Source organism: Actinia tenebrosa, unplaced genomic scaffold (genome assembly GCF_029948245.1).
Source record: "Actinia tenebrosa isolate PJP-AT-01 unplaced genomic scaffold, QUT_ActTen_1.0 PGA_scaffold7__59_contigs__length_16204524, whole genome shotgun sequence".
NCBI classification, from domain to species: domain Eukaryota; kingdom Metazoa; phylum Cnidaria; class Anthozoa; order Actiniaria; family Actiniidae; genus Actinia; species Actinia tenebrosa.
The window spans coordinates 6868241-6880116 of NW_028292584.1; the positions used below are offsets into that span (position 1 = coordinate 6868241).

An 11876-nucleotide genomic window follows, 5' to 3' on the forward strand; every position below is an offset into this window, starting at 1 on the left:
CGTTTGTCAACAACCTTATTTATTCTTTGATAACTACTTTATAAGGCTTCTAGGCAAATCGAAGAGAACACATTAAATTTCAAGAGACGCTAACTAAAATATGCTTTAAAATATGAAAATAAGATTCTTTAGAAGCCACAGGAGCACGCAAATTTTGGCGCGAAAACCCCTGCAAAATCCACAGGTAGCCCAATTAACAAAGTAGAAATGGAGAAAAATTTACGACTTTTAGTCAAAAAGTTAGTTTGGAGGAAATAGGGGTGCGCAGTTTAGTTTTGCAAAGGGGTGAATGGGTAACAAAAAAATATTCTTCCCCGAAATGCCTCCATCCCATATATACTATCTACTATCTACCCAAGGCAAAAAACAAGTTAACTAACATAAAAATCATCAGTCATTTACCTAACAAAATCTAACACTGAAAAAATATAAATCTAGAATAATACACCCTATGCTGTTTCCCCGTGTTTTGAGTAGAGCCTGGGTACGAGAATGAGCATAAGTATTTCAAGGTCCAAAAATAAACCTGTAATGTTTTTCCATTCCAGACCTCATGTCATTCCCTAGAGTAACATTTCTTTGTTTAAAGGTGGCACATGAGAAGACACATGAATATGGATACAACTCAAACAAAGGTTATTTTGTTCTCTAGAGAATGACATGTATGAGGTCTGAAATGGGTAAATATTATGCCAACGGCAGCAAGTTTAAAAACAAGAAGATAAAACGTGAAAAACCGAAAGGCGCTTGACAGTTTCACTGCTGCTTTCCACGGTTAGTGAACACCAGGAAGATGAAAGCAAACACTCGATAGGCGATACCAAAAGCGAACATCACCCCGATACAGGTCCCGTAGTTATCCAGAGAATAACCATTCTGATTGGCCAATCCCTGAACAAAAGGATCCATGACGCGAGGAAAACGAATGGCTTCTTTTTCGAAAAGTGCCTCCACATACCAGCGGCAAAAAGACAGGTTGTAGAGAAGAGGACCAATGAAGGTGTACTTGTTCATATCACAGAGGGATGGAGACAGACCTGGCGAATGGGGAATAATGAGGTCAGTAGATGATACATTTTTTTACAGTGATATTTTTGATTTATTTAAAAAAGATTTCTGCATAGAGTCGGGAAGCGTTGTTAGCGATGCGATAAAAAAGGAGATAGATGAGTTGGTGTAATGGAAAGCTACTCTATATAGATTCTACGAGATAGAAAGGAACGAACGAACGAACGAGGGAGGAAGGAAGGGAGGGAGGAAGAGAGGAATTGAAGGGAGAAATGAAGGAAGGAAGGGAGGAAGGAAAGGAGAAAGGGAGCAATTGAAGGGAGAAATAAAGGAAGGGAGGAAGGGAGGGAGGAAGGGAGGAAGGGAGGAAGGGAGGAAGGGAAGAATGAAGGGAGGGAGGAAGAGAGGAAGGGAGGGCCCAGGAGTGTAAAAGAGATATGGCAGCCATGTGGGTAAATAGGTAGGCAGGTAAGGAGAAGGGATTAAATGGTGTTTAGGCAGGTAGGATAATCAGTGGAAGAACGGTAACTATAGAAATTCTAACCTGATACGAGTGAAAAGATCAACGTCAGAGTGACAGACGCCATCTGAGAGTTCTTAGGGTTGAAGAGGGTGGAGATGGCGTAACCAGTGCCTGTACAGGAAAACTCTGCAGCCAACGCAGTCACATAATGGTAAACAAGATAACCTGAAGAAAGCAACAAAACCGAATAAGATAATATTAAGAGGGGATGTCAGCAAAAATCGAACATTTTGTGGCAACGGTCGAAAAATCGATTTCGCTCATATTCTAACCTTAGGTAGACCTTATTCTAACTAGAACCACTATGTAGTTTGTTTTTAAAAATATCGCTTATTTTACGAGAAAAACGAGGAAATTGATTTTTGCGGATTTCAGCCTTTTGACGGCGGAAAGAAATCGACTACTTCAGAGCCTTCGCGTCGCAAAGAAAAGTAATTCAGACATATAAAACCATTATAATCTTATCAATTGGTATCTAAACTTGTTTTAGGAAAATGTTCAGCTATCTCAGTTTCCTTTTTCAAGACGAAAAAAAATTTTTTTCGACCCATACATTTTACAATACCAAGAGTATAGAAAGTTTAAAAAAATATTTTGGTATGTGCTATATAAAATAATGGGCTAAAATTTGGGCTAGTTAAAGTTAAGATGCTATATAATCTTATTCCACTGAAATTTGGTTGGGTAAATTATTTATCGCGTAAATAAAAAGCTTGAAATTCTTAAAAAATTCAGCGATTTCTCTGTCGGCAAAGATCAGTCGATTTCAATAGTTCTGCACAAACAACGCAATAAATCCGAGTTTGTTCGTTTTTCGAGCAATAATCTAAAGCAAAAATACTTTAAAAGGCCTAAGTTATTATTTTTAAGATAACGAAGAATCTTTTGAGGCTCAGATTCAAACACGCTTTGCTATTCGCGACTGAGAAGTGGACTGAGTATTGTAAGCAAACTTGAATAACTAACAAAGTGTCTAACGATTACAGTAGGGATTGCTCACCATATTTTCGGATTACTTCAGACTATTCTGCTTTAACCGTTGAATATTATTTATAGTTAGGTGAAGAATAAGTAGTCGTTCTATTTTTCTTGCTCCTACCATGATAAATTGGGAAAGGAAGGTAATCTGAGATGTAAACATGTAATCCACAATGCATGCCGCTTAAAACAATACACGTCACCAGTGACACCAAACTGACAGTGACATCTGATTATAAGATATCGTCGTGTGTTTCATATTTTTGAGATGAATTTCCTAGGTAACTGAGGATAAACTAACAAACTTTACCTTCAAGAGAGACAGACTGTCTGACACTTCAAACGTGCTAATTAGCGAACGTTTCAAAATAAACGTGGAAATCGCTGTATTTTCCATAAGAGATGTTCAGGTTCTCGCACTGCAAATACAGGTGTTGACTAATTCTTGCAGGAGATGTAAGTATGGCTTCTTGCGTCTTGTCTTAATGTGAGACGTCTCAAGCTCGAAGGAGGCACAGATTTCCTGAAGCATTTGGATTGAAAAAGATGATAGCTTGGATTTGGATGCCATTTCGCAGATATTGTAATGATCAAACATGATTGGATGTTGTGCAGAAACCAGTTCCATTACTTCATTCATTACATGAAACGATTCTTTTTCTTTGTTTTCCTCATTTTTCTTCATTTCATCGTTGTCTTCGTCATCAGCTGAGCCTAGCTTCTTTTTTCTTGCCAAACGCGAGAAAAAGCCTGCAATTTGTTGCGACGTAAGATATTCATTCTTATTGAACATACTTGAGCCATCTTTGTTTTTGGCCCTTCTCATGGTCTGGGCCACAGCTGCAGGATTGGCCTTCCTTCCAGTTGATTCTCCGTTTTCAAAAATATCGGTTAGATAGTTTTTCTGTGCTTCATTAAATCTTCTTCGTTTTGCTGCTGATTTTAGTGCCCATCCTTTAGGAAGCACTTGATCATGATCTAGATTGACGGTAGTGTCCCCATCTATCTGAGGAACGTCAGTAGCACCATGCTCTAGCTTTGTAGCGTACATAATCATAGCTCTGTCATACAGAGTTTCATGCTCAAGAACATATTTGTGGCTTCCATAATCAATATGCTTTTCGAGAGAAGAATATCTCTGAAAAGACATAATACAGCCTTCTTCGGGGCAAAAGAATAACGCATTTTCGTCATCTCGACCAATTTTCGCGCCCTCACTATCTTCGTCTTGGTTATCTTCTGTTAAGTTGACATCATCATCATTATCATCATCGTCATCATCATCATCATCATTATCCTTAACTTTTTTTACCTTCTGCAGTGACTCAGCTTTAAGAGCGGGTTTTTTTGTCGGCATTTTTCTTGCTTTGATGGAAAGAAAGGTAACCTTTGATACTTCATAATCTGGAATCTTGTTGAGCTTTGGCAATTTGTTGGGCAGATTAAAGCTACTCCAAGGCATAAATTTGCCAGCACCAATTTCATAAGCCCTCCAAACTGTAATTCCTTCATTGCTGTAAGCGATGTTGTTAATAAAGCTCACACCTTCCCATTTTTCTGATAAGTCTGGAGAAGCTTGAGCGCCGCACAGTGTTACTCTTACCCCAGGGATTCCTCCAAATGACTCCATAGCACACTTCATTTGTTGAGCAGTATCTATATCATGTCCTGAGTTTAAATACTTCTTCATATGATTCTTGATAGTTGCAGCCTTTCTATCGCATGCGCCTTTGCCGCCCTGCGGGTCTGAGAAATCAATGCGCACTAGATTAAAGTCATTTTGTGATGCAACCTGATAAATGCCAAGGATTGTCGATGCAGAATGATAACATCCGGCATTATCTTGTCTGAGGTAAAGAGAGGTAATGTCAGAAGTGATGCTCTTAAGTTGCTGTAGAACGTCGTCAAAAATAGCCAGAACAGCAGGACTGTCCTGAATGCAGCTTTCAAATATATGTACAAACGTCAACATTTTCATTTCTCCTTCATCTGTTTTGGTCATGGCAACAGTTATGTGCCAGGGGATCCCGCGCTTACCAAACCAGTCTTGCTGGCTTTCTCGGAACTTTCTTGGCAAAAACTTCATTGCCCAGTCGGAAACTAAAAGCACTGCCTCCTTTCTTAAATCTTTAATAATTTCTTGCCTTGCTTGATCTTGATTAATTGATCGTAAAAGATGGGACTTCCAGGCCTCGATGTTCTGCGCGGACTGGGAGATCAAGAACTCCATTTCTCCTTTATCTTCCAAGGTGCATCTAGTGCTTTCTACTACGCATTTTATTTCTTTCAGAGTTACAGGAAATAAGTTACATCTATCGCATTTCAGGTCATGCTCGTGGTCACAGTCAACCATGTGGTCATCTTCACTTGGATAACTTAGGGCGTGCGTTCTGCAATGATCTGCAACTTTTGAGCTTTTGGTAACGTGAACCTTCAACAAAACATTATAACGATATTATGCATGTATTTCATGATGCTCATTGGTTTGGAGCTTGGGATTTTACTGCAGCGTGCGCTTTCAATAATGAATTGTTGCAGAATAACTGAAAGTGAACATTTAGTTTACCTTATAGTCGCCTTTGAAGTAACGCTTTGCTAGTTTGAGATTCTGCTTTATTTCCTTCGCCCAAGTAAGCCCATTCCCGTAAGTGTCTCCAAGCTTTTCAACCAACTCTTCAAGATCATCAAAGGCTTTTGCTCCAAGTGCTGAAAAGTTGTCTAAGCCCTGTAAAGATTTGCGTATTGAAGCTGAACATACGCTGAGAACTCTGCATAACGAACTACGACTCATTGGTTTGAAACCTGTCTCTTGACAATAGCTTTGGTACTGACAAATAATTTGCTCAGGTATCAAAGATCGTATAACATTTGGGATCCTGATTTCTGTTTGTGACGATAACTTAAGCGTTTTCTCGCCAAATGGCAAATCTTGTACAATATGTGAGCTGGTAATGAATATAATGAAGTGCTCAAGCTTTTCTGGTTGAACGTACATTCGCGTGTTCTTAGTGGAAGGTAAAACTGCCCCTCTGCCGTGGAGTAAAAGGTGGTGTCTTGCAAGATTGAAGCGATATCTTGTCAAACTAGGTATCCACCTGCGAAGCTCTTTAAAACTCAATTTGTCCGCCATGATGGATAATATCTGTCTGCGGGTGCTCCAAGAACTGCTGTTATTGTAGCATTCAGATAAAGCCTCCATAAGGGAGTTATCAACACTACATTTATTAGACTTCGTTTCTTTCAATGCAGAAAATAGCATTTCAGAATCTTCAGGAGCAATCTCCTTCAGGCATGCATCTACAACCTGTTGCGTTTTCCGGATATGAAAACGCTTTGTGCGCTCTGATGTTTGTTCCCATGGCAACGAAAGAGAATGACGAATAGAGCTAATGTCCCGTGAACAAAGGAAGGCATTCAATTTTTCTTTTGGGGAAGGAACAACCTCCATTTCTTCCACAGTGACGGATAAGTAAGAAGATTCGCTTGGTTGATACAGACTTGTAGGCGTGGAGAACTTTGGATTAAACGTCACCTCCTCCTTTTCGTCCTAAAATTATTTAACAGAAAAAATAATTTAAAAAAATATAAGAAAATGAACGCACTTCTAATTCTGATTTCATTTATCGGTAGAATACGTAAATTCCCGACCCACAAAAACATGTAAAATACGCATTAACGTTTTGTTGATTTTCAGAGTTTCCCACTTCCTCTCCCTTCCCTTCCCACTCCCCTTCCCATTTCCCGCTCCACACTTTTTCATATTATACCAATCCGCCGCCACTCGCGCCGCCTTTACTAATTTAATCTGATTACCAAACCGACTAACAAATAAACAAATATAAAATAACCAAGGGTTTTGAAAACAGCACTAACGCACAAAAATAATTTATTTTAGTAATAAAAGCATTCCTTCAGTTTTCAAGGAGAAAAGATATTTACCAGCGACAAATTACTTATTTGCTCAACAATCCTCTGTTCATCCAGTTCCTGTTTTTGGGAGGCGCTGGTGGTGACCGGAGTCTGTGGATCGGAGTCTTCGAGTTGTTTAAGAGTTTTTCTGCAATTTATGCACATTCCTACAAGTAAATGAAAGAAACATTTTTATTACTATAAAAGTATTTCATAGAAAGAAAAAATGCGCAAATCAAACCTCGAGGATCATTAGGAATGCAAACTTGTTACTGACCTGAACCTACTTGTAGGAATACGCCAGTCTTATTTAATATCATAGACGAATCGGATTTTCCTATTCCTCTTTCAAATCTCGGCCATTTTCCTTTGGTCTTTTGATGCTTAGATATTTCAACAGGTACTCTGCACCTTGTATTGCAACCTCTTGTCCATCCCAATCCTAATTTTGAACGATGGAATGGACATATTGACCACGTATCAACATCATTTGGACAAACAAATATGGCTGCCCGACTCAAGATCAAGTCAACTTCATTTTCGGGGCCAGAGAACGCAAAGGCGGTCTTGTGGTCGAAAATCTCCTTTCTGCAGGCCAATAAAGGGATTATGGTAGTATCTCGTTTCCTGTCCTTTGGATCGAACCCACAGCTTCCTCCAACCAAAGATTTAAAAGAGCAACTAGCTTCCATTTTATGTTTACAAGCACCTTAAGCAACAACACCAACTCGCATCTGAATTTTTGTTATTGTATTTCTATTCTATCTAGCAGTGGAAAACAACATGCATAACTAGAATCAGATGTCACTGTCAGTTTGGTGTCACTGGTGACGTGTATTGTTTTAAGCGGCATGCATTGTGGATTACATGTTTACATCTCGGATTACCGTCCTTTCCCAATTTATCATGGTAGGAGCAAGAAAAATAGAACGACTACTTATTCTTCACCTAACTATAAATAATATTCAACGGTTAAAGCAGAATAGTCTGAAGTAATCCGAAAATATGGTGAGCAATCCCTACTGTAATCGTTAGACACTTTGTTAGTTATTCAAGTTTGCTTACAATACTCAGTCCACTTCTCAGTCGCAAATAGCAAAGCGTGTTTGAATCTGAGCCTCAAAAGATTCTTCGTTATCTTAAAAATAATAACTTAGGCCTTTTAAAGTATTTTTGCTTTAGATTATTGCTCGAAAAACGAACAAACTCGGATTTATTGCGTTGTTTGTGCAGAACTATTGAAATCGACTGATCTTTGCCGACAGAGAAATCGCTGAATTTTTTAAGAATTTCAAGCTTTTTATTTACGCGATAAATAATTTACCCAACCAAATTTCAGTGGAATGAGATTATATAGCATCTTAACTTTAACTAGCCCAAATTTTAGCCCATTATTTTATATAGCACATACCAAAATATTTTTTTAAACTTTCTATACTCTTGGTATTGTAAAATGTATGGGTCAAAAAAATTTTTTTTTCGTCTTGAAAAAGGAAACTGAGATAGCTGAACATTTTCCTAAAACAAGTTTAGATACCAATTGATAAGATTATAATGGTTTTATATGTCTGAATTACTTTTCTTTGCGACGCGAAGGCTCTGAAGTAGTCGATTTCTTTCCGCCGTCAAAAGGCTGAAATCCGCAAAAATCAATTTCCTCGTTTTTCTCGTAAAATAAGCGATATTTTTAAAAACAAACTACATAGTGGTTCTAGTTAGAATAAGGTCTACCTAAGGTTAGAATATGAGCGAAATCGATTTTTCGACCGTTGCCACAAAATTTCAAAATTGTTCGATTTTTGCTGACATCCCCTCTTAACACATTAGAACAATTGATAGCGTAAGAGAAATATATATATATATATGTATATGTTCCCTCGAAAAAATACAGTTTATTGGGCTCAAGGGAAAAGAAGGTGATACATTCGTTTTTATCTCAATCTGGGCTGTTACAGGGTACTGGAGTCTAAAACATTTCTAGACAGCTTTTCGTGTACATAAATCAGTACCGTACGTATTTTCCCTGTTAATGCGAAAACAATTTTAAAGCTCGCTTGCGAAAAAAAAGAGGAGGGGGAGGGGGAGGGGTGCTATCAGCAAATGAATCTCAGCTAATCAAAGTCCGCGCTGTTAGGACTCAATTTAAATCCACCAAGCTCCGTTTATTTTATATATAACAGTTATCGTAGATTGATAAGTTTTACACCGTAGTGAAAATAGGAACTGACGTTTCGGACGTTAGTCCTTCGTCGGAGTCAACGAACGTCCGAAACGTCATTCCTATTTTCACTACGGTGTAAAACTTATCAATCTACGATAACTGTTTCATTAGAAACACCGTCGCAGTCCACGCTAGTGTTTACTAGCCATCATCTACTTATTTTATATATGCTTGCTTACCTCGAGGTGAAACCAAGGGGTAGAGCAGACTGAGGTAGACCATAGGCGTGATTATTATGATAGGTAGTTGCACGATATTCACAGCCAGGAAGTAGCTGAGGCGATTGATGCCGGTAGACGATTCCCTGAAAGCAAAGAAGAATTAATGAAGCGTTGATGAAGTAAAACAAAATGGATCGGTCCTTCAAATTTATTGGTGGGCGTACAGTGACATAGTTTGTTTTAATGGTTGTTTAGAATGCCAACCAGAAAGCTCTTGAACAATTCATCATATTAAAGTGACAATATCTATTGTATCTATTGGTAAAATAGTTGTTATACATTAACATTACAATAGTGATTTTTAGTGAACAATAATGCACTACAGAATTTGGCCAGTTGGGTTCACTAGGAAAGCAAAAGATGCTTGTACCCAAGCTAGATCACAACGCACCATCAGGATGTTCGCTATCCTAGTAACGGTATTCTGATGAACAGAATTTTTTGTATGTATCCAAGCTAGACCACAATGCACCGTGTTAGCTATCAAGGAAAGGTCTATAAAACGGTAAGTACGGTGTTCTAGAAATGGCATGACTTGTACCATATCAAACTCGCAGACTTACTAAGAGATGCTTATTAATTCACTGGAGGTGTGCGCAGAGCGGAAGGTAAAAACCTGTACTCTAGTGCGCCGCCATTGCATTTCATATAATATTAGTAAACCTACAAGGACAGAGGTTATTATTGAGCCTGTAACCAAAGACTACAGCGGTATTACCTCCAGAAAGTAGTCCTATTGTTACCAAAACAACGCAGTGAAGACAACATGGCCGTCAGACCAATGGCAAGTGAGCTGAGCGTTTGCAGTACAAAGAACTTATCCAAGGTGGCCTGTGGAGAGAATTGAATGGACTACACTCAGCCAAAATAAGCACTAGGTAAGCTTCATCAATTATTTAAACATTAAAAAATTATACATTGTTACCACTCTGAGGTGGATGGAAAGCCCTACAGGTGTAGGAACCAATTACAAGGCAACCGATAGATCGAATTAGAATGTGGAAGTTGATTTTTTGGAGGGAGGAAAACCGGAGGACTCGAAGAAACACCCTCAAAGCACCGTAGAGAACAAACAAACAACTCTACTTACAAACAATTCCGAGCATGGTGGGACTCGCAACCGGGTGACATTGGTGAGAGATTACCGCTGCGCCATATGCGCTTCTCACCTGTAGTAGGCTGATACTCTCTACCCAGAGCCCTGTCATTCTTACTGCGCAAAGTGCTCGAAATGCCAGGAAATCAAGCCTGCGCAGTGAGAATGGCAAGGGCCTGGGTTAGAAAGTGATATATGCATTCTTACCACGCATGCTCAGCTCATCAAGCCTGCGCAGCAAGAATGGCAAGGGCCTGGGTTAGAAAGTGATATATGCATTCTTACCACGCATGCTCAGCTCATCAAGCATGCGCAGTAAGAATGGCAAGGGCTTGGGTTCGAGAGTTAGATATGCATTCTTACCACGCATGCTCAGCTCATCAAGCATGCGCAGTAAGAATGACAAGGGCTTGGGTTCGAGAGTTAGATATGCATTCTTACCACGCATGCTCAGCTCATCAAGCATGCGCAGTAAGAATGACAAGGGCTTGGGTTCGAGAGTTAGATATTCTTTATTACCACGCATGCTCAGCTCATCAAGCTTGCGCAGTAAGAATGGCAAGGGCCTGGGTTAGAAAGTGATATATGCATTCTTACCACGCATGCTCAGCTCATCAAGCATGCGCAGTAAGAATGACAAGGGCTTGGGTTCGAGAGTGAGATATGCATTCTTACCACGCATGCTCAGCTCATCAAGCTTGCGCAGTAACAATGACAAGGGCTTGGGTTCGAGAGTTAGATATGCATTCTTACCACGCATGCTCAGCTCATCAAGCATGCGCAGTAAGAATGACAAGGGCTTGGGTTCGAGAGTTAGATATTCTTTATTACCACGCATGCTCAGCTCATCAAGCATGCGCAGTAAGAATGACAAGGGCTTGGGTTCGAGAGTTAGATATTCTTTATTACCACGCATGCTCAGCTCATCAAGCTTGCGCAGTAAGAATGACAAGGGCTTGGGTTCGAGAGTTAGATATTCATTCTTACCACGCATGCTCAGCTCATCAAGCTTGCGCAGTAAGAATGACAAGGGCTTGGGTTCGAGAGTTAGATATACATTCTTACCACGCATGCTCAGCTCATCAAGCATGCGCAGTAAGAATGGCAAGGGCTTGGGTTCGAGAGTTAGATATGCATTCTTACCACGCATGCTCAGCTCATCAAGCATGCGCAGTAAGAATGGCAAGGGCTTGGGTTCGAGAGTTAGATATGCATTCTTACCACGCATGCTCAGCTCATCAAGCTTGCGCAGTAAGAATGGCAAGGGCTTGGGTTCGAGAGTTAGATATGCATTCTTACCACGCATGCTCAGCTCATCAAGCATGCGCAGTAAGAATGGCAAGGGCTTGGGTTCGAGAGTTAGATATGCATTCTTACCCCGCATGCTCAGCATATCAAGGTTGTGCAGTAAGAATGACAGAGGCTTGGTAGTCGAGATTGAGATATGCATAAATTCACAGGGTTATACTTCATCTATACTTACATTGCGTCTCAATGCTCCCAGCATTCCACCAGCAAGAAGAACAAGACAGAGATCCATCAGAAGACTTTTCACGAGACGGAACTGCTTAATCAGTATTGTACATTTATTGCCACCTGGAGATAGCATTGTTTGAAATTTCTATGCTACCTGTAGTTTGTATTGTTAATCAGTTGAAGACCTTATTGCTATTGTACATTTATTGCCACCTGCCTGGAGATAGTATTGTTTGAAATTTCTATGCTACCGAAATTAATTAATGACTGTAATCTTACGCTAGAAGATGATCAAAAAAAAAAAATTCAGATTTTGATTCCTTAGACTTAGAAAAGCTAATTGATGATTGTAATTTTACGCAAGAAGCCCATATTAAAAAGAAAAAAAACAACAGAACAGTCAGTCTAGCAATCCCGGTATCTTGGGGGGGGTTTAACTACTAT

The 11876-nt window shown here is 39.6% G+C and overlaps 2 protein-coding genes across 2 annotated transcripts; both read right to left on the reverse strand.

Annotated features, from left to right (window-relative positions):
* Positions 1-2: 2 nt before the first annotated feature.
* On the reverse strand, positions 3-11528 carry LOC116307860 (uncharacterized). The gene is made up of 5 exons (XM_089039782.1): positions 11440-11528; positions 9579-9691; positions 8819-8943; positions 1553-1696; positions 3-1037 (listed from the first exon to the last, which is right to left on the reverse strand). The coding sequence occupies exons 1-5, from the start codon at positions 11494-11496 to the stop codon at positions 757-759; spliced, it is 720 nt and encodes a 239-aa protein (XP_088895908.1). The 5' UTR covers positions 11497-11528; the 3' UTR covers positions 3-756.
* LOC148905427 (uncharacterized) lies at positions 2532-7134 on the reverse strand. The gene is made up of 4 exons (XM_089039780.1): positions 6696-7134; positions 6449-6585; positions 5076-6056; positions 2532-4940 (listed from the first exon to the last, which is right to left on the reverse strand). The coding sequence occupies exons 1-4, from the start codon at positions 7108-7110 to the stop codon at positions 2916-2918; spliced, it is 3558 nt and encodes a 1185-aa protein (XP_088895906.1). The 5' UTR covers positions 7111-7134; the 3' UTR covers positions 2532-2915.
* Positions 11529-11876: the final 348 nt, after the last annotated feature.